The 21527-nt window shown below is 47.4% G+C and overlaps 1 protein-coding gene across 1 annotated transcript in view; it reads left to right on the top strand.

Annotated features, from left to right (window-relative positions):
* The window catches only part of MED13L (mediator complex subunit 13L), a 213554-nt gene that overhangs the window by 138391 nt on the left and 53636 nt on the right, over positions 1–21527 (top strand). Inside the window, exons 5-10 of the mRNA XM_056859322.1 lie at positions 7420–7565; positions 8709–8903; positions 9279–9467; positions 14163–14325; positions 15857–15961; positions 17115–17840. Coding sequence (XP_056715300.1) covers positions 7420–7565; positions 8709–8903; positions 9279–9467; positions 14163–14325; positions 15857–15961; positions 17115–17840 — 1524 coding nt within the window. The remainder of the gene's footprint in view (positions 1–7419; positions 7566–8708; positions 8904–9278; positions 9468–14162; positions 14326–15856; positions 15962–17114; positions 17841–21527) is intronic.

Genomic DNA, 21527 nt, shown 5'->3' with positions numbered 1-21527 from the left:
AAATTACCATAATTTCCAGAGCTTTGTGCTATGGAATTTCTCTTGTGAACAGCCAAGGGCTCTCTCAGGGTATTAATAAATGATCCGTATTGATGGGACTTATTTTGGTTCTTATAAATTAGCATCAGTACTTTTGGACTTTTAAGGGTTAGCAGATATTTTTAAAATAATTCCCATTTCTTTTAGAGACAGCTTAAATGCTGGATGGCTATCCTATTCAATGGGAGAAGTTGCCTTTATAAAGAAAAATTGACACGGTTAGCCTAGATGGCTGCAAGATCAGCTTACAGTGTACACCTGAGATGGTTTCTGAGTCCTACTGAGGCTACTTTCAGGAACTGCTCTTCTCAATTAATTGAGAGGGCTTGTCAAGTAAGACAGTTAACCTTTTATGTTTGGTCCAGATTTTATTTAACTGATAATAGATTTGTTGAACTGTTTTGGCTATTAACATACTTTGTTCTGCCACCATGTTCTTCTCTGGGTTGGGAGTTGAGGTAGATTTAAAGCAGTCCCTGATGTTTTCTGGGGATGATGTTGCAACATCAGAGCAGAGGGGATCAAAGGTTGTTGCTTGTGGGGTGAGCTAGAATCATTGGGTCAGCCTCACAACTCTTAGGCATGAAAAAGTGTCGGTGTCGGCCTCAGCTTAAGTTCTCCTGGGCTAAATACATGCTTTGATTTTCCCATTTCTGAAGCGAGGACCACAAAGGTTAGCACAATTAAGGCATACTTAACACATAATTAAAGCAGGATCAGCAAGAACATCCAATTAAATCAATAAACTGATTTAGAATTAAAACTTTATAAATGATTTTAAAGAACTCTGTTGCCACTCGTGACGGTTTGTCCTGAGTAAAGGTGGTGGCTGGAGTTGGTCCTGTTGGCCTGGAGCAAGTAGAGTACGGTCTATACACAGCAGATAGTAAACAACAGATTTACCCAACCATTTGGGAGCCTCCAGCAAAGCTCAGGGACGTGAGGCAGTGAAGGAATATCCTTCTCAAAATAATCACTGTAGGCAGATCCAAACAGAGGCATAGACAGCCACAAATAGAGTGTTAGAATAAAATAGAATAGATGACTCAACACTTTCTTCTGCCACTTTTCCCTTTCGAGGTTGTAGACCTACTAAAATGGCATCACAGAAGAATGCCAAAAGCACTCGGTCTCCTGGCTCCAGATCAGTGTAGGCCACACCTTCAGGACTTCAATGCCACTTCTAACAAATGTCCATCAGGTGGCACTTAAATCAGGAAGGGGAGCTTGCTGACCCAGAAAAGGGAAACCGGACTTCTCAGTGTTTGAAATCAAAGACTAGATAGTTAGCTCCTCCTTTCATCTTCTGTAGGCTGTATGAGACTGAAGCACTGGAGAACTCAATACTTTTGTCTTCTTAAGTCCCAACAACAGGCTTAACACAAGTTTTGATATTCCGGTACTAATTTATTATCTCTGTGTTACTCCTCTGCTATGCATCTCCATGTTAAAGTTATTTTAGTTTCCCTGCCTGACTCCTCCCTGCTTAATAAATCTCTCTCTCTCTCTCTCTCTCTCTCTCTCTCTCTCTCTCTCTCTCTCTCTCTCTCTCTCTCTCTCTCTCTCACTCTCTCACTCTCTCTCTCTCTCTCTCACACACACACACACACACTCTTCAGGTGTATGTGTGGGTGTAGGTGCCTGGGTGAATTGGAGTTTCTCCCCCACCCCACTGGTTTAATCCTAGTTTAGAATCATGGTTAGTATGCCTGCGTTTGAACTTCATGGTGAATGGGAACTTGGTTTGAAGCTTCCCAAACCAAGTCAGCCTCAGCACTAAACTATTTGTATGCCATAGATGGACAAATCTCTGAATTCTGCCATAGGTGTACCGTATTTTTCGCTCCATAGCACGCACCGGACCATAACACGCCCCCCCCCCCCCAGCTGGTCGTCGGGGCGGGGAAAGCCGGTTCACGTTCCAGCGCGCCCAGCCGGCTCTGTGCGCACATTCGCTCCATAACATGCGCAGACATTTCCCCTCACTTTTGAGGAGGAAAAAAGTGCGTGTTATGGAGCGAAAAATACGGTAATTATTTTGGTAAGACCATCTTAAGAAGCCTGGAGGGAAAATGTAGAGAAAACATAGATTGCTTTTAGCAGTGTGCAGATTTGGTACAAGGGCAGAGTATGATAGGAGACATTTCTCAGACAGCAGATTCTGTTTTTCTTAAGCTGAGGTAAAAATAGATCCCTAAGAGGAGTTCTAAGGCCTAGAAGGAAAAAAACTGTTCTGCTTTGTATGTGTGCCTTCCTATGGTTGATGGGTCTCCTTATGCTATAAGTCTGTTAACACTATATTTTAGAACCCTTGCTGTTATAATACCGTATATACTCGGGTAGAAGCCAACCCGAGTATAAGCCGAGGTGCCTAATTTCACCCAAAAAATGGGGAAAAATTAGGCACCCGCGTATAGGCCGAGGGGGAAATGCAGCCCCTCCCCCCCCGCAGGCTTACCTTAGGGCGGGCAGGCGGTGGCGGCCCCTTCCCTGCGGCCCTGGAGCGGCCCATGGGGCCTCCTGCTCGCAATGGGGGGCCGCCGCCGCCTGCCCGCGCGCCTTCCCTGAGGGCCAGGAGCGGCCTGCGGGGCCTCCTGCGTGCAGGAAGGGGGCCGCCGCTGCCAGGGAAGGCGCGCGGGCAGGCGGCCCCCTCCCTGCTCCCAGGAGGCCGCTCGGGCCGCTCCTGGCCTGCAGAACCAGTGCAACAGTTAAAAAAACAAAAGTAATAACAGTGGAGTAAGTGTGGCTTGCAGAGAATGCCAGAAATTATCAGGAAAGATCAGGGAGTCCCCAAGCCTTGATCTGGATTGTTTTTTGGGTCTTGAAAGCAATGCTTAAAATACATAGCCTCTTGCCAGAGGGATGACTTAATTTGTCTTCCACTTCATTCTCCTACTGCAAGGGAGCCCTCTGGAGGAAGACCAAAGGAGCTTTTTACTGCACGTACCGTATATACTCATGTATAAGCCGACCCGCGTGTAAGCCGAGGTGCCTAATTTTACCCCCAAAATGGGGAAAAATTAGGCACCCGTGTATAAGCCGAGGGTCGGCTTACACAATGCCCCTGCCCCAGGTCGCCCTCCCGCCCGGCCTCCCGGGCCCTCCAGACCCACCCCGACCCCAGTGCCACCCCCTCCCGGGCCCTCCACACCCACCCTGACCCCAGCGCCACCCTAGGGGGGAGGGAGAAGAGCCCCTGAACCCCTTACTCACCGGGAGGACGAGGCCCGCTGATCAGCTGGAGGTGGCGGCAGGGAAGGCATGCAGGCCGGAGGCGGCAGCGGGGCCCTGCCTGAGCGCAGGCAGGCCCTGCAGGCCTCTCCCAGGCCGCAGGGAAGGCGCGGGGGGGGCGGCGGGGGGGGGCGGCGGGGCCTGCCTGCACTCAGGCAGGCCCTGCAGGCCTCTCCCAGGCCGCAGAGAAGGCGCGAGGGGGGCGGCGGGGGGGGGGGCGGCGGGGCCTGCCTGCACTCAGGCAGGTTCTGCAGGCCTCTCCCAGGCCGCAGAGAAGGCGTGCGGGATGGCGGCGGCAGTGGCGGTAAGTTCCCTCCTCCCTCTATCCCTCCTCCCCCCTCCCCTCGCCTACCGTATTGACCCGCGTATAAGCCGAGTTGGCTTTTTTCAGCCCTTTTTTTGGGCTGAAAAACTCGGCTTATACGCGAGTATATACGGTATATAAATGGTTCATCAAAGGCATTCCAGATGAGGCATTAAGCATTGAAACCAGCCACATCTTGACTGAAGAAGTGTTCATGCACTCAGAGATGCTGGAGGCTGAAAACCTGAGTCCCCCCCCCCTTTACTTTTGTTCTTGTTCAGAGTCCGCACACAGGTGCCTACTATTTGAAGTGGCTTTGTGTACTCCTCTGTGTGACTCTTCAGTCTTGCATATGTGAACACAGCTGAATATCCTGATGAATAAAGTCCTATGGCTGCATTTCATACACAGTTTGATTTTGCTTTGCTTGTTTTGTGAATGCAGGTGGAGGCTGCGTAGGCCGGTCCTAAATAGATATACTTGAGATGTTGTTTGGACTCTTCTAGCCTGCAGGAATGTAACATTGCATCTTAGAATGGTTTTGGTTATTACAATATACATAAAAAGTGACATGCCACTTCTGTCCCCCTCCCCCCTTTTTTGCTGCATTTTGAAATGTTTGAAAAGGGAAATCACAGCTGGTGCAGCATAGTAGCGAAGAGACCAAGCTACAAATTGAGAAGTCTTCAGTTTGGATCTCTGCCATGAATTTGCTTAGTAGTCTTATACAAGCAGTTTTTTTCTCAGGCAAGCAGGGTTTTCACAATCAATACTGTACTGGTGGAACCAGTAGCGTATCTGTGTACAGTCATAAATTTGGTTGTTTTCTTTACAAACAGCATGATCCACGTTAGAAAACCTGACTGTTTTCTGACCATCAAAACAAGCCTATGCTGAATTACTTCATTACGTTCCTGCATAGGAATGTGCTGTGGGTGTTGTTCTACAACAAAGTTTATGAATATAAGAAAAATTTCCTTTGTCCCACAATTAGTAATATTAGAGATAAAATACATATAAATGAATGTATATGTTTCTAAGTGAAAGTTATTCACAGCAATATCAAGCATCATACAGGTTGCATAGTGTTGACTCATAGTGTACTTGTGAGTGGACAAGCTGACAGGGAAAGAGTTTCATCTGCTGTTTCATATGATAGGCAGTTGCCATTCTTCACGGGCTGATGATCTGGGTAAGGAAGGTAGAGGGTTCCTCTCAGGTGGGCCTTTGTTGTTTGCAGTCCTCATTGTGAAGACCTCACCCCAGCAGGTTTACCTACAAGTTCCAGCCTTTCGCAGAGCAGTTTTCAACCTTTCTTTGGAAGTGAATTGCTTGTGCTGAAGACCCTCAGCCTGCCGGTCCGCTTCCCTAACAAATTCACTTATGAAAAGAGCTGGTTCTGCTTTTGATGAAATACTTTTCAGCCTTAACTTTCACAATACAGCCTATAGCCCTTCAGAGTGCTGAAGGCTCCTAATACTTCAGTTTCACCTTCCGCTATCAATTTATTGTCAAACATAGTAGATTTAAATTTGCCACAGTGCAATGTTAAGTGTAAAAGGGTAACTTTTTTTTTTAAGTCAGTGATTGAAAATATACCTTTATTCTTCTCCTTCTCCTTGTTCTGGGAGGCCAACAACATAAATACAATTATATTGGGCAGTAAAGGAGGGGTCATTTGTGGGAAGGGAAGTCTTCACATCGGTGATGATGATGGGACTGGAGGAGCAAAGGCTATAGGCAGGAATATGTCAGGATGGAAGAGAAGGCCATGGAGGGTGGACAAATTGTGTAAATGTGGGAACAGATAGGAAGCCCATGTAGGGATTTAAGGAGGGATGTTGCATGGGCAGAAAAATGAGAGGGATGAATGATTTGGTGGTAAAGTGCTAGATAGAGATGAGAGATGTCAACAGGCAACATGAAAGGCTGTGAGTATATACTAGTCAAGGTGAGTGATTTATTATTTATTTGATTTGATTTCTATTGCGCCCTCCCCCCACCAAAGCCGGGCTCAGGATAGCTCACAATACAAGGCGACACAATATAGCAACTTCGAAATAATGCTGATTAAAAAAAAAAGAGCAATAGATAAGTTTACAGTTGTAATCAACAGATAATGGCTCAATTAATCCAAATCTATTCACCCCTTGGTAAATAGGGTATAAATAAATAAATAATCAGCCAAGGGTGAGTTAAGAATAACACAGTGTAAATGGCAATGATGATGGTAAAAATGGTGGAAAAGATGGAAAGGATGGGAGAGTAGGTTTCAGGGATCAGAATGTGAGCCAAGGTTTTCACTGAGGCAGGAGAAAGGAAGAGCTGTATTTTTACAGTGCTGTGAAGGGTTAACTGAAAGGATTTGGCAACAGTTCTGAGACAGTGGAGTAAAAATAAAGTTAATAATTGTTTCATTGTATATAAAATCATCAATCTGCTTAGAGTGTTTCTTGAGTAATCCTTTCTTTTTATTGCATATCTTAAGAAGTGACTTTTAGTTCCTAGAAAATGAAAAATAGATTAGCTAAACTACAGAGATTGGAAGTGAGGGTTACTAAATTATCCCTTTTGTTTGTGTTCTTTCCTTCGAGTGTACTCATGTGTTGACCTGAAAAGTGTGTTTCTGCTAGGGCTGGCTTTATGCCAAAGGTAGCAGCTAGGATCAAACACATAGCCCTTGTAATTCTGCCAAAAATCATCTGAGCCAACACTCACACTTGGGGGAACGTCACTCAGAAACAGCTCATTCTTTGGAATGAGTAGTGTCCCATTCTCCCATTGGTTAAAAATATTGGGGGGAGGGGCTGCTGTTCTAAAATTTTTGGATATTGAGTACTTTCCTCATGGGTAATGGTGAGTTACAGTAGAATTTCCTTTGTTAATGGTAGCCAGGAAGTCCCAGAAACAGCAGTTCCCAGGGTTCTGCAATATCTGGGGGGGGGGGGCAGGGGAGGAAGATAGAAAAGAATTCAGGGACCAGAGGTGTTCTCAATCCAAAAGGCTGTCCTTCCTTGCTGAATGGTAGTGCCGAGAAAAATGGCGTGGTGCTGTCTGCTGCCTCCTATAGACTTTCAGCCCCATTCTCAGGAATGGACTGTTAGAGTCCTTCTGGGAAGAAGTGGGTATAAATATCCAAAATAATATTGGAAAAAGTTGACCTAATGGGACAACATGCACGTTCCCTATTTGGCAACTTTCTTAATGTTTCCTGTGAAGTGAATTAGGTTCTCCGATTGTATGAGATTACAAAAATGGAGCATTGCCTCAGAAGACTGGCTTATTGTGGCAGGATCTTTGGTATGCAACAGCTTGATCACGTCTGATCTCTGAACTTGTAATGCTATGTAATGGTTAAACATGTGTGATACTTATGGTTAAACATGTGCGATACCTAATCAGCTCTCTGGGTTTTCATAAGGTGGTTTTGCTTGGCTTGTCTGGTTGAGCAGAGCATTTTGTACACAGGCAGATATGGTTGCAAATTTTGCTTAAGTGAGATTTTATGATTAGTAAAGGTAAAAGTATGCACATCTACTGGATGTAAATGCTATTTGTACTTGTCCTATAGAAAGCTGCACTTGTTGCTGGCTTGAGGTAAATCTGTTGCTGGTTTTACTACCCTTGTGAAATTGATGTTTTTCTTCTGCTGTTATCCTTGTTATTGATATTAGAACAGACAAGAATAAGATTCCTCGCCATTCAGACATTTGGTGCGCATTCCAGAAGCTATCCATTCTTTTTTTCATTTTGCTTCTGTTGCTTCTGAACCCATAGGATTCCAACTCAATCATCTGAAGCATTAATACTATAATAAACCGGTTTTTATCTTCTTTTTCCTTCAGTGAACATTTATCCTGCGCCTTCACATTCTTCCTTCATGGGGAAAGCAATGTGTGTACAAGTGTGGAGATTGCCCAGCACCAGCCAATCTATCTTGTCAGCGAGGAGTACCTCCACATGGCTCAGTCCTCCCCTACACCATTCCAAGGTAAGTGTGTGCCCTTCCGGTGTGGTGTGCTTCGGAGTATTCCTGCTTTAAAATAAAACTTGGGGAAAAAAGAGGTATAGTGGCTTTTTCCAGTCCAACAAATTTGTTGAACTGGGAATAAGCCTCACTAGGCATGGTGTGGACCTGTCCACTATAGGCAAAGCCTGCTCATTCTCTGGCTTTCCAGAGCATCAGTCTCTGCCTCTAGTAGTTGCTCAGTGTTTGCCTTGTCAGCCTTGGAAAATAATTCTCTCATGGTAGCCAAATATTCCTCTCAGACCAGATGGATGAACCTCTTTTGTAAAATAATACCACCCACTGGTACAGTATTGGGAATTGAACCTTGTTCTTTTTGAGAGAGAGCCAGAACAACTGACAGCAAAGGAATTTCTTAACCCCAATAAACAAGAATCACAAAGTTGAGAAGGCTTTGTGGATGTTAACTGAAACAGAATTCCAGGGGAAAGGAGGAGAAGCGCTTAGAAGAATAGGACATTCTAAGATGATTAAAAGTGGTAAAAGTGTGATTGATGTGGAAGTGGACAAAACCGGAAATAAGAGATGGTACCAGTTAACATTCATTCAGTATAATTTACATGTCAGTCATGTCCAGCGCTAGGTGCCAAGCTTTAGCTGGAGGGCACATCACCCTTACTTTGTAATTTTTGTATTCCAGAGTTATTCGTCAGGGTTGAAACCTGCAAGCTCTGCCATCTGAAAAGCATCATACTAGAATTGAGAGTTGGTATTTGGGTGGGCTGGCAGATTGATTATACATAATTAATTTGCACTGCTTAATATTTGCCATCACATTTCCAAGCCTGTCTGCATTACTTAAGCCTGGGCATCAAGTTGTGTGGAGTACTTTGAAGCCTTGAGTGGTTCACGGGTTCAGGAGTCAACTTTAAATTGAACTGTGACAGTGTTAAACAATTTTTCTAGAATAAAAACACGTTTCTCGATTCACGCTATGTATTGGGGAAAATGTACTGTGAAATACTCCTTACATCTTTCAGTGGCCCTTTGAATAGGGAAGAATCTGTTTATTAGAACAAATTTTTTGATTTAACGAGGAAGAAGTTGGAATGACAGCTGTGGGACTTTTGAAGCCTGCATATTTAACAGTCTGTTTTGTTTTGTCAGTGCTGATAAGCCCTTATGGTTTAAATGGTACTTTGACGGGCCAAGCATACAAGATGTCAGATCCAGCAACCCGTAAGCTAATCGAGGAGTGGCAGTATTTTTACCCGATGGTGCTGAAGAAGAAAGAGAACTTGAAAGAGGAAGAAGAACTTGGATACGATGACGATTTTCCTGTGGCAGTTGAAGTTATAGTTGGTGAGAGTCAATATTTTGCTTGAGGAACTTCTTCCCACTCCAGTGAAAATTAAAAGCCCCAGATCTAACAAATCAACAGCAGCAGCTTTACTAGGGGGAATCTGTTTGCTGGAGAATTCCAGCATACTAACTCACTTCAAGATTTGGCATTTCCTTTGTCCCACCGGTTAGCATACTCTCAAGCCATTTGTTTGTGCTCTCTGTTAGTTACTTAAAAAATGACATTTCAGATATTGAACAGTATCTCTGCTATGTTAAATATAGTTTTTAAAGCTGATGTATCGAAGCAGAAGTGATGTTGCTTTTGTTGCTAAATGAGAAGTGTTTTTAAATCCCAACCTTACTGTTGTCCTTTCTTTTCTCTTTACTTAATAGGTGGTGTGCGAATGGTGTATCCTTCTGCTTTTGTTCTCGTCTCTCATAATGACATTCCTGTGTCTCAGAGCACTTCTACACCAGGAGGCCATAGCAGCGTGGCACAACAGGGAGCAGGGAATACGAAAGATCCCAGCAGTTGTGGAATGTTACTCACACCACCCACCTCACCAGAGCAGACTGTAATAGGTAAGCAGGAGACCACCTGTCTCATAAAGGGCTTCTTATACCTACCTTCTGTGACCAGCTAGTTACTTGCCTCTGGCTGGTAATGTTTTGTATGCTGTTTAATTGACTTCTTCACTTTCTTTGTGACCGATGGATCATTTGAATGACAGGGACCATCTTGAACTATGTAGTGATGCCAGAAGGAAATGTGCACCCTCCTTCTGGGGACAGAGCACATCGTTTTTTCCAGTGCTCCCAGATTATCTTGAATTCTTAACCATTCCAACTTTTTGAAGACTTTTCTTCTTGACAAGACATACCGTATATACCCGTGTATAAGCCGACCCGCGTATAAGCCGAGGTGCCTAATTTCTCCCCAAAAATGGGGGAAAATTAGGCACCCGCGTATAAGCCGAGGGTCGGCTTATAACCCCTCCCCCCCCCGCAGGCTTACCTGGGCTCCCGGCAGCAAGCGGCGCGGGCCTGGCGGCGGCGGCGGCACAACCGGGCGAGGGCCGGGGCAGCAAGGCCGCCCCAGGCCGCCCTCAGCCGCGAGCAGCGGCGGCGAGGCCGGGCGAGGGCCGGGGCAGCCGCCCCAGGCCGCCAGCAGCAGCGGCGAGGGCTGGGGCAGCTGCCACAGGCCGCCAGCAGCGGCGGCGAGGGCGGGCGAGGCCCGGGGCAGCCGCCCCAGGCCGCCAGCAGCGGCGGCGGCGAGGGCGGGCAAGGGCCGGGGCAGCTGCCCCAGGCCGCCAGCAGCGGCGGCGAGGGCGGGCGAGGGCCGGGGCAGCCGCCCCAGGCCGCCAGCAGCGGCGGCGAGAGCGGGCGAGGGTTGGGGCAGCCGCCCCAGGCCGCCAGCTGCGGCGGCGAGGGTGGGCGAGGGCCGGGGCAGCCGCCCCAGGCCGCCAGCAGCGGCGGCGAGGGCGGGCGAGGGCCGGGGCAGCCGCCCCAGGCCGCGAGCAGCGGCGGCGCGGCCGGGCGAGGGCCGAGGCAACCTCCCTGCAGCTGCAGGAGGCCGCCCCAGGCCGCTCTTGGCAGCAGGAAGCGGCGTGGGACCGGCGGCGGCGGCAGTAAGTTCCCTCCTCCCTCCTCCCTCTTCCCCCCTCCCCTACCCTACCGTATTGACCCGCGTATAAGCCGAGTTCGGCTTTTTCAGCCCTTTTTTGGGGCTGAAAAACTCGGCTTATACGCGAGTATATACGGTAATGCCTTACCCCTCAATGAATTAACTGGCAGATTTTTGGAAACCCCAGTCAAACAGAGAGTCTGCCCAAGTGGAAAGGCAAAAACAGATACACTTATCCATTTTTTTATTCAGTTGTGATTTATATTCTTCTATAAGATCGTCTTCGATTACTCCATTGATTTCACATTTTCCTGTATGTTCTCATGACTACCACTTAATCTGTCTGCTAATGATAAGGCTGTTACTCTGTCCGTAGTTTACTACTTAACAGCCGCTTTGAAGATAATGCTGAAAGTTATAATCAAGCTACTCCTAAATTCTCATTTGCATTCAGGCACTCTTTTCACACTGGAATTGGAATGAGAGAGAGTATAGACCAAGCTTGAAGAAGAGGTTGCAAGCAAAAAATGGCAAGCAAAGAAGGGCTTAGTTACCCCCCTTCCCTGTTTTGTATGAATTTGGTGGTTACCCATGTTCCAACACACAGGTCTGTCATTATCACATATGGTCGTCCCCAGGGTAAAATAAATGTAAAGTCTTGGTATGCAATGATGTGACCTGATTATGAATTAATCTATAAAATCTGAGTTCCAGCTTTCAGGAAGCTGGAGGTTCAGCCAAAGCAGTAAAAATCGTTGCTTTCCTGTGTCGTGAAACTTCAGTCAAATGTGCTGGATTGTTTTTGGCTGGTGTAAACTGACATATAACTTTTAAATCAGTGGAACTTTAGAGTGCATTTTAAGTTAGGATATGCCCTTCAATATTGTTGAGAGGCACTGAGGGCTTTTTTCTGTGCATGGAGGCCAATATAATGTAAAGTCTGCTAATTTCCAAAGAGATAATTCAGTTCTAATGTTTGGCAACCGGTGTAGATAGTTTGTGCTGTGTATGGGTGCAGTAAATTATAGTAGTCATTACTCTTATATCTGAAAGAGGACTACAACTATATGAGAAGGGCCAAACATTGAAAAATGTGGACAAATGATGAATATTAAGGAAACATGGAATGTAAACGACACACAGAAAATCATTAGAGATAATCAAAGGATTTTCCAGGAATAGTAAGTTACTCAACTTTTGTTGCTGCTGTTATTGGTTCAGTGATTGGTTTGTTCTTCCGTTTACTTTTTTCTGTGTCCTTAAAAATGTTATTTCATAGTATTTTAGGAGTGAAATTGGGGAAAGGGAGGAATTTGCATTGGAGTCTGTAGTGCAGCTTTCCAGACAAATACATCATCCTATAACATTGGGAATTAGGAAAAGCTTTTAACAGGTAACAACGTTCTTCTGCATTCCAGAGAATTCTGGAATGCTAGAGGGAATGCCTGACAATTGTGCTGGTGCCATATTTCAGAGGACTGCTCTGACTGTGTTTCATTATTCCAAACAAGGTGGCTCAAAGGTGCCTTTAGAAAGAAGAATTCAATATGCTCCGTCAGTATGCTCAACATTTACAGTTATGACAATTTGAACACATTGGTTTTTCTAGATGTGATACAAAGCTAGCAAGTTTTGTACATATCTGGTACTTATGAGTAGTGACTTAGATACAATAAAATGTAACAGCAGACTGTGGTGCAGCAGTGCAATGTAGCGAATAATGGCAGTAAACAAAACAAACCTGAAACGTGTAAATTAAACAAATATGAAGGTTTGTTTTTAAAAAATTGTAATTCCTTGGTGCTTTCCCCTTGATGCTGTGCCTCTCCCTCCTCATGCAAAGAGCTTTCCTTTTCTGCTTTTATTTTTCCCCACTTGCAATCCCATTCTGAATTAAGACTTCTTTGCTTAGCTCAGACTGCTGTGAAAAGCTAGAGTTTGCGCACACTCAGATTTATACCTTCTGCAGTCTGCTTAATACTCTGCAGTGTATTTGTGCATGCTCCCATGTCCATGATTTTTGATTGCTAATAATTCAACCAAGTGCTCCAACGGTAATTTAAACCTTAACGTTTGGACACTGGTGAATTATTGTTGAAGCCATCTGTGTTTTATTAAAACTTATTCTGACAGTTGTGGGTAAAATGGGATTTGTTAAACTAAGGATTGTTCCACTGAAATTTCTCTAGCTGCCTTTTCATCGTACACCTGCTTTTTCAAAAACGTAGTGTGGTAGATTCTAGAACAGAAATCCATTACAGGAAACTGATGGCATTAGAACCAAAGTATGAGCAGTTGAATGCTAAGGCTGCTGTGGCAGTGTGCAAATATAATATCGCAACAGATCAGCTCTAGGAAATCCCAGAAATTTAATTTTAGTATTTCTACCCCCTCCTGTGGGCAGATGTCTAACATTGTGATGCTTGTGCCCAGGGACTTGAAATATTCTTCTTACCCTTCAAAAACATCATGGTGGGGGTCACTGCAGCTGCACAATTGCTTAAGCAGCATGTCAGCCATTATTTAACGATCAGAAATTTTCCTTTTTTGATTGGAGCTTCAAGTTTTTTGAAGGGAGTTTTGTGCTGACAGAGTGTAGTAAGCTACTGGTGAAGGCAGGATACAACTTCAGAGACTGGTTGGCAAGCAATTGAAACCACAAAAACTGTGGCAAAATTTTTTTTGTCTCTTAGTCTTCCTACAGTTACAGAAGACACAGCAATCAACAAGTTGGTTCCCCCCCTTCCCCGGTGCAGTGTTGCTTTGGCTGCTTTCAGTGTTTTATTCATAAGGTTATTGGTTTTTTCCCCCCCTTCCCATGCCAGACATAAGGACAAGGAGTTCTGTAAACATCTTTGACCTTGTTTGAGGATTTGTACTATTACCTCTTTTTCCAGTTTAAGCACAGAGCATGTAGTAGGCAGCTGGGAGACTAAGAAAACTAAAAGCTCCCTCTGCTGTCCAAGTTGGATCTGCATGTCCTCATAGCAGAGCATGTCTTCATAGCAGAGAACAGGAGCTGTTGCTCATGGCGATTATAACATAGTTCGCTGCTGCTGAAGGAGAAAACCTCATTCTTCTGTGGTTGCGTAGAACATCTAAAGAATGCTTTCCTAGCTCTCTGGGAGCTCTACAATGATGTTTAGAAATGACTTGCACATTGCGTTGGAACATAGTCTGATCGTGGCTATTAGGCAACCAACCATAAATGTGAGGTTTAAAGTACTTCCTGCCTGAACTTTTTTTCCAATACTGCAATTCAGGTGGGGGGTGGGAACTAATCCTAGGTGTAAAGAAGTGTTACACTGTTGTGTGCTTGTGTGTCACCAGTCTTAAAATGTTTTGGTTCTCTGACAAATGTGCCAATACGAATGTTTCATTAGATAACACTCCCCCAGAGATGCATTTTTTAATTCATGCAATATTACTAGTCGCGGAGGTTATGCATAATTCTTCTCACAATTCTTTCAACATCTGCAAAGCTGATGGAATATGCTGTGCTGGTTACAGGTGACCAATTCTAGGTCTGTGAAATTGTCTTAAAAGCCCTAAGTGTGCAAGTGAGGTTACCAGGTCTCCGAAAAGCAGCTTTTTCAGTAAACTAACTCTTGCCCATTTCGCCGTTTTCCACAGTGTTGCCATTTGTCTTGCAGGGGAAAGTGGAGGCATTCCAAGCATAGTCAGTCACCCAGCGGCATCAGATGTGGTGGTCACTGTGCAGAGTCCAAAGAAATCAGGGAAGATTCCTCCGAAATTCCAGAATCGCATGGTCCACAGAGTTTGGAAGGAGTGCATCCTCAACAGGCCACCATCCAAGTGAGAAACCAGCTGCTTCCTTTATTAGAATTGGATGCCAGTACAGCTTTTGTGCACATATACTATTTACTTCACTTGCATTTTTAGTAGTATTCAGTGTGAACACATGAACACATGAAGCTGCCTTATACTTTCCTTTTTACTTCCAAGCTCCCATGACCCACAGGTCTTCAGCAGTTAATAGGGAGTTTTTAAAGAATACATCTATTTCTTACTGCTGCCTTATACTGAATCAGATCTTTGGTCCAACCAAAGTCCATATTGTCTACTCAGACCAGCAGTGGCTCTCCAGGGTCTCAGGCAGAGGTCTTTCACATCACCTACTTGCTAGTCCCTTTAACTGGAGAGGCTGGGGATTGAACCTGGGACCTTCTGCATGCCAAGCAGAGGCTCTACCACTGAGCCACGCCCCCTGTAAGAGCCTTGCTGGAGCAAACCAAAGGTCTCCTTAATCAATCACCCTGTTTGCAAATCAAATTATCCTCAAAAACCCTCCAGCTAAGTAAGAAGGCAATAGCGTTTTCATGCTGTTTCCCTTCAGCAGCCTGTGTTCAGTGGCGCAGCACTGCCTCTGGACATGGAGATTTCTTGTAGCCACCAGCGTATTGACAGGTTTTTTTGTCACTAAGAAGGTTAGCAGCTGTTTCATTAGCACAGGTAAAACCAACTCCCAGTTAAGCCTGGGCAAGTTGACCTTGGTTGACATATGGCAGCAGGGTTTATATGAGAGGAGCTCTTGCTGAGCAGCACTTGTTGCTGTATCATATGCTCTCTCTGCATAGTAACCTTTTGTCAGGAAAGCACCGGACTCTTGCTGAATTTTATCATTTATCAATAACAGTTTCTTTTCATCAACGAGCAGCAAAATGAATTTATTCCAGTCTTATAACTTTAGGGTCAGAGTGTCTTACAGTGTTTTAACACTCCCTCTTGTCTTCTCCTGGTGAATTCATTCTGTCTAAATACAAATTATTTGAAACAATGAAACAAGTTTGTTACAGAATATCCTCTGTCCTTCTCCATTATCTCTTGAACATCCATGCCCTCTTGCACAACTGCAAACAACAGCCATCTTGTTATGTTAGACTGAGAGTCAGGTTTTAAATTGTGATGTCTTGATTTTATATTGTATATTTTAACTGTTGGAAGCTGCCCTGAGCCCTGCTTGGCGGGTAAAGGTGCAGGGTAAAAGCTGAATGAAATAAAGAAATAAATAAACCACTGCCTAGCAACTGATGCTTAATGAAATGGACTGGGTGTTGGACACCTGGGTTGCTGCAGAGATTAGGAAACTGTTTTCTTGTACTCTTTGGTTCCTAGAAAACCTCTGAACAAATTTTGTAACCATATTTTATACTCTAGTCATGGTCTAGGTCAGAAAAAAAACACCTCAAGTTCATTGAAACAAACACTTTGGATTGAAAACAATTAATTGGTATCCACTTTTATCTTACCTTGTTAGCATATACATTCATGCATGAAGGATTGCATGTGCGTTGACATGCCTGTACATTCTCTCCCACCCTTTCAGGAGGAATCAAATTACTGCTACAGTTGTGGAGGAAGAAGCCCCCAACAACAGTGTGTCTTGGGATTTTGTTGATCCGGTCCAAAGAGTCTGCTGTTCTTGTTCCAGGTGGGTACAAAAAAAGGAACAATGTTGGCATCATTTGCATTGACAGAGCAGGGGTGCCATCAAAAATGCCTCATGGGTGGAATTCTGAACACACTGGCCTCTTGCTTTGGTTTGTCCTGTGTCCAAAAGGGGTTAAGTCTGCCAGGATCATCCAACGTGGGACAGAAGTGAATGGGTCATTCTAATGGAATCTCTAGAAGTCCAAGGTCCCAGACACTCTAGGTGGCACTCCTGGGTCTTAGTACGTTTCAGGATTTCTGTCACAACTGCATTTTGGCAGTGTGCTGTGGAGGTGAGTGAGCACTTGTATAGCATCAATGGATGTCATCTCTACTGCAGCCTGAAAAGAGTGTGAGCCTACGGAAGGTTACACACAGCCAATCCTGAGCAACAATAACTGTTCAGGATGAGTTGTAGTTGAGAGTAGAAATTGCACCTTTGGGAATAAACCATTATATTTATTTCAAAGTTCAGATGAGCTACCTTTAAAGGTGCTTCTAAAACCTTTGACCACGAGATACTTTTCTAACTAGAACAGCCTTTCTAACTAGAACAGCCTTTCAGACAAGCCCCCAAAAGGTACTAGCACCTCCATCTCCCCAGGTGTTTTTTTTTTTTGCCATCAAGTCACAGCTGACTTATGGCGGCCCCATAGGGTTTTCAAGGCAGGAGATGTTCAGAGGTGCTTTGCCATTGCCTGCCCCTGCATAACAACCCTGGTATTTCTTGGTGGTCTCCCATCCAAATACTGACTATGGCTGACCTTGCTTAGCTTCCAAGATCTGACGAGATCGGGCTATCCTGGGGCCATCCAGGTCAGGGCTTTCCCCATCTGCTAATATGTACCAATGTAAGGTATTTGTGTTCTACCATAGTCTGAAAAAAAAGCTGTTCATATCCACTTTACAGAGGTTTTGTTTGGGGAAAATGGTTATTTTAAAGTCTGGGTTGAAAGGACAGAAGGAAAATCTGGCTGGGTCTTGCCAAAGTAGATTTGTGTTCATGCAAGTACTTTGCTACATTTGCAAGGTTACTCTCACTTGAGGCTGAGAAAGAACTGGAGTTTCCAGTGGGTATTGTCATACACATGAAACCACTTGTGCTTTTTATTTTCACATCCTACTTAGCAGAGGTTTCCTGATTACTTTTCCAGGCACAAGCTCCTCAAGCAACGTTGTGCTGTGGGTTCCAGTCGGCCACCGACGATATCACAGCCAGGATTTGGTGCAGGATCCTTGTCCTCTGCCTCCTTGCCACCTCCCGCCTCAAAGCACAAAACCACCGAGAGGCAGGAAAAATCAGAAAAGCTTCAGAAGAGATTGCTGCTGCCATTTCACCATCGTCCTTCTGTCACTGAAGAGCTGTGTGTGGAGCAGGACCCATCAGGACAGAAGTTGGCCTTGGCAGGGATGGACCCTTCCTTGGAAGCCTCTAATAGCAGGAAATATGAGAAGCAGCTCTCTCTGCCTCCAAGGCACCCAAGCAAACCAACAAATTTGAATCCTATGGATTCCCCTCATTCCCCCACTTCCCCTCTGCCTCCCACACTTAGCCCCCAGCCAAGAGGACAGGAAACAGATAGTTTAGACCTTCCATCAGTTCCTGTGAATCCAGCCCTCTACAGCAGTGGATTAGAACTTCAGCCAATGGCCAGTGCAGAGGACCGGACAGTTCTTGTAGGACAGAGGCTGCCTCTGATGGCAGAAGTTAGTGAGACAGCTTTATACTGTGGCGTCTTACCCAACCAAGAATCATTAACTAAGTGGCAGGGTTATGTTCTTCCTTCAAGTGATGATTCAGTGTTCAAGCCCCCAGAACTCCAATATGAAAGATACGACAGCAAGACGGATGCAGTCTCTGACAGCACCGCACTGAAAAGGTAACATGATCCCTAAGACGACTGAATGTTCCAAATGTTGTTTGATATTTTTGTCTGGTGTAATTTCTGAGGTTTAAATTTTGCTCTAAAGATAAGCGATGTCAAGCAGAAACATGGGAAAGAAGTGAACTCTTGAACCACTTCCAGAATGGTCTCCATGTTGCCATGCCATGAATCTTCCCACCCCTTCTCCATTGGCTACTATTTGCCGGGAGGAACGGTGTAGAAGCCTGCAGTGCTGTGATGACATATTACACATTTTCTTTAACTGGATGTTACTGGGGAGGAGAGGAAGAGGGAGGTGTGGGGCTGCTGTTTTAGGTGACAGCTCTGTGCCTTTCCGTAATGTCTAGTAGTTCTTTGTAGTCTCTGTGCAGTCCCACATATATGTTCTGTTGTACTGCAGACCCCGTATGTGTCACTGCACAGATGGCTACTCTTAAAGCACCAGTTAGAGGTAGGCCATCTGTTTGACTCCCCCCCTCTCTTTTCTGACCTAAAACATATTTCACGTATGAGAGGGGCAGAGACAGAGAAATCTGGGGGAGGGGGGAGGCCAGACAACTGAACCCCCCAAATTGTATAAGATTAACAATCTTTATGTCTACTATACAAGCACCCCCACAGGCAATGCAAGAGGCCTCTTGTCTGGCGCACACCCGTGAAGCCCTGTAGATCTCAGGCCAAAGGAAATAGTTGTAAGCCTGGGATTAAAGATGATTATGTGGATTCTGAAGAAAAGGTTGTTGCTTTAAATTGGTGTCCCTGAGGGTAAGGATGTGATTAGACAAGGATACAACGATCGGCAGCTCTAGGAAGTCAACACTGTGAATCCACTCCTCAAGTCCTGGCTGAGCAGGCTTTCAGAGCCTCAAGAATGATAATCACTTAATTTCAGGGGGGCAGAGAAGGGGTGGGGAAGCAGTGGCGATTATGCATTGCTGCAAGAGAGACAATGATGGCCAGAAGGGATTTTTACAGTAGAGAGATCCGCAACAGAGCCGATCTTGAAGACAAGTTCAAGGGAGTCACTGGTTAAGTCAGTCCAAAGGTAGAGGCTGAAGAAGGAGGCTAGGGTCAGAAGATGGCTGACTGAGCAGATGCAGCAAGACAAGAGAAGTTGTTGCCAGGAATGTTGGTCACTGAGGAGAAGGGTAGGAATACTGTGTTATGCAGTTGCTGCTGTCACTATTTATAACCTGACTGTTGCAGGGGCATCTTCAGCATGGCTACTTGTTGGAGAAATCTTAGGCTTGGATTCTCGTCATGCTGAGGTTGGCTGTCATTCTTGAGAACAATGACTTTGTATATAGGTGCTGGATTTTATTCCTTCAATTGACTTCCTGGCTTCCTTGTGACCAGTGAGTTCAGTTAGTTATATACCACTTGCTTCCATGTAGGATTGGCCATCATTTGGGCATGGAATAGGGATCACTGGGAGTGTGTAGGGGGGGAGGTATTGTGCAGGGGGTTGGACTAGATGACCCTAGAGATCCTTTCCAATTCTGTGTTTCTATGATTTTATGACCAGTCCCCCCCCAAAAAAAGCATGGCCTGACTTTTCAAATAATGTCTTGGTTAGAAAAAATGCTTTAATTATCAGCATATTTACCGTATATACCCGTGTGTAAGCCGACCCACGTATAAGCCGAGGTGCCTAATTTCTCCCCAAAAATGGGGAAAAATTAGGCACCCGCGTATAAGCCGAGGGTCAGCTTATAACTCCCCCCCCCCGCAGGCTTACCTGACCGGCTCCTGGCGGCGAAAAGCTGCGCGGGCCCGGTGGGGGCGGCTTTCCTGCAGCCGCTGGAGGCCGCCCCCAGGCCGCTCCGGGCGGCGGAAAGCGGCACAGGCCCGGCAGCCTCCCAGGTCGGCCCCGCTGGCCGCTCCCAGGCGAGCGGGCCGGCGGCGGCGGGGGGGGGGGCGGGGGCGGCGGCGAGGCCTGCCTGCTCCCAGGCAGGCCCCGCTGGCCGCTCCCAGGCGAGCGGGCCGCCGGCGGTGGTGGTGGTGGTGGGGGGGCGGCGGCGAGGCCTGCCTGGGAGCAGGCAGGCCCCGCTGGCCGCTCCCAGGCGAGCGGGCCGGCGGCGGGGGGCGGCGGCGGGGGGGGGGGCGGCGGCGAGGCCTACCTGGGAGCAGGCAGGCCCCGCTGGCCGCTCCCAGGTGAGCGGGCCGGGGAGGGGGCGGGGGCGGCAGCGAGGCCTGCCTGCTCCCAGGCAGACCCCGCTGGCCGCTCCCAGACTGCTCCCAGGCGAGCGGGCCGGCGGCGGCGGAGGGGCAGCGGCGGGGGGGGGGCGGCGGCGGGGGGGGGGGCGCGGCGAGGCCTGCCTGGGAGCAGGCAGGCCCCGCTGGCCGCTCCCAGGTGAGCGGGCCGGGGGGGGCGGGGGCGGCAGCGAGGCCTGCCTGCTCCCAGGCAGACCCCGCTGGCCGCTCCCAGACTGCTCCCAGGCGAGCGGGGCGGCGGCGGCGGGGGGGCGGCGGCGGGGGGGGGGCGGCGGGGGGGGGGGCGCGGCGAGGCCTGCCTGGGAGCAGGCAGGCCCCGCTGGCCGCTCCCAGGCGAGCGGGCCAGCGTCGGGGGGGGGGGCGGGGGCGGCGGCAAGGCCTGCCTGGGAGCAGGCAGGCCCCGCTGGCCGCTCCCAGGTGAGCGGGCCGGGGGGGGGGCGGGGGCGGCAGCGAGGCCTGCCTGCTCCCAGGCAGACCCCGCTGGCCGCTCCCAGACTGCTCCCAGGCGAGCGGGCCGGCGGCGGGGGGGGGGCCGCGGCGGGGGGGGGGCGCGGCGAGGCCTGCCTGGGAGCAGGCAGGCCCCGCTGGCCGCTCCCAGGCGAGCGGGCCGGCGGCGGGGGGGGGGGCGTCGGGGGCGTCGGCCCCGCTGGCTGCTCCCTGGCCGCAGGAAGGCGAGCGGGGAGGCGGCGGGGGCGGCGGCAAGGCCTGCCTGGGAGCAGGCAGGCCCTGCTGGCCGCTCCCAGGCGAGTGGGCCGGCGGGGGGGGGGCGGCGGCGGGGGGGGGGCGGGGGTGTGTGGGGGGGCGGCTGCGAGGCCTGCCTGCTCTCAGGCAGGCCCCGCTGGTCGCTCCCAGGCCGCAGGAAGGCGAGCGGGCCGGCAGCGAAGGATGGCTGCAATGGTAAGTTTCCCTCCTCCCTCCTCCCCTACCCTACCGTATTGACCCGCATATAAGCCGAGTTGGCTTTTTTCAGCCCTTTTTTTGGGCTGAAAAACTCGGCTTATACGCGAGTATATACGGTAATACTTATGATAATTACAAAAACAAATCAGCTATGTTTTGTAAACTAATCATGATAATAACCATAATAAACTAATTTATTAAAAATAACATGAAATTAAAACAAATAAAACAAAGTCGTGTCTGTTGAAAACCGGGTTTTTATGCAAAGAAGGAGAAGGAGTTGACAGGTCAATTAATAACATTTGGTTGGATGGTTGACTTGGATGCCTTGGTTTTTAACTTATTGGAACACAAGTGTGTGGGGTCTGATTGCAAATTCTTCCACAGATTAGCAGTTTGTTCAAGAACTGCCGAACGAGTTAGTGAAGTTGTAGATTTGAGAAAGCAGCTCTTCTATACTTTTGAACTATGGAAAATACTATATCAGAGGGCAAAAGCTGCTAAAGTACCCACGTGTATCATGTAAAAAGTTGGGTGCAATTTTCAAATTTTCTGGTGTGCGTAATT

Source organism: Euleptes europaea, chromosome 13 (assembly GCF_029931775.1).
Source record: "Euleptes europaea isolate rEulEur1 chromosome 13, rEulEur1.hap1, whole genome shotgun sequence".
NCBI lineage: Eukaryota > Metazoa > Chordata > Lepidosauria > Squamata > Sphaerodactylidae > Euleptes > Euleptes europaea.
This window is presented reverse-complemented; position numbering and strand designations above follow the sequence as displayed.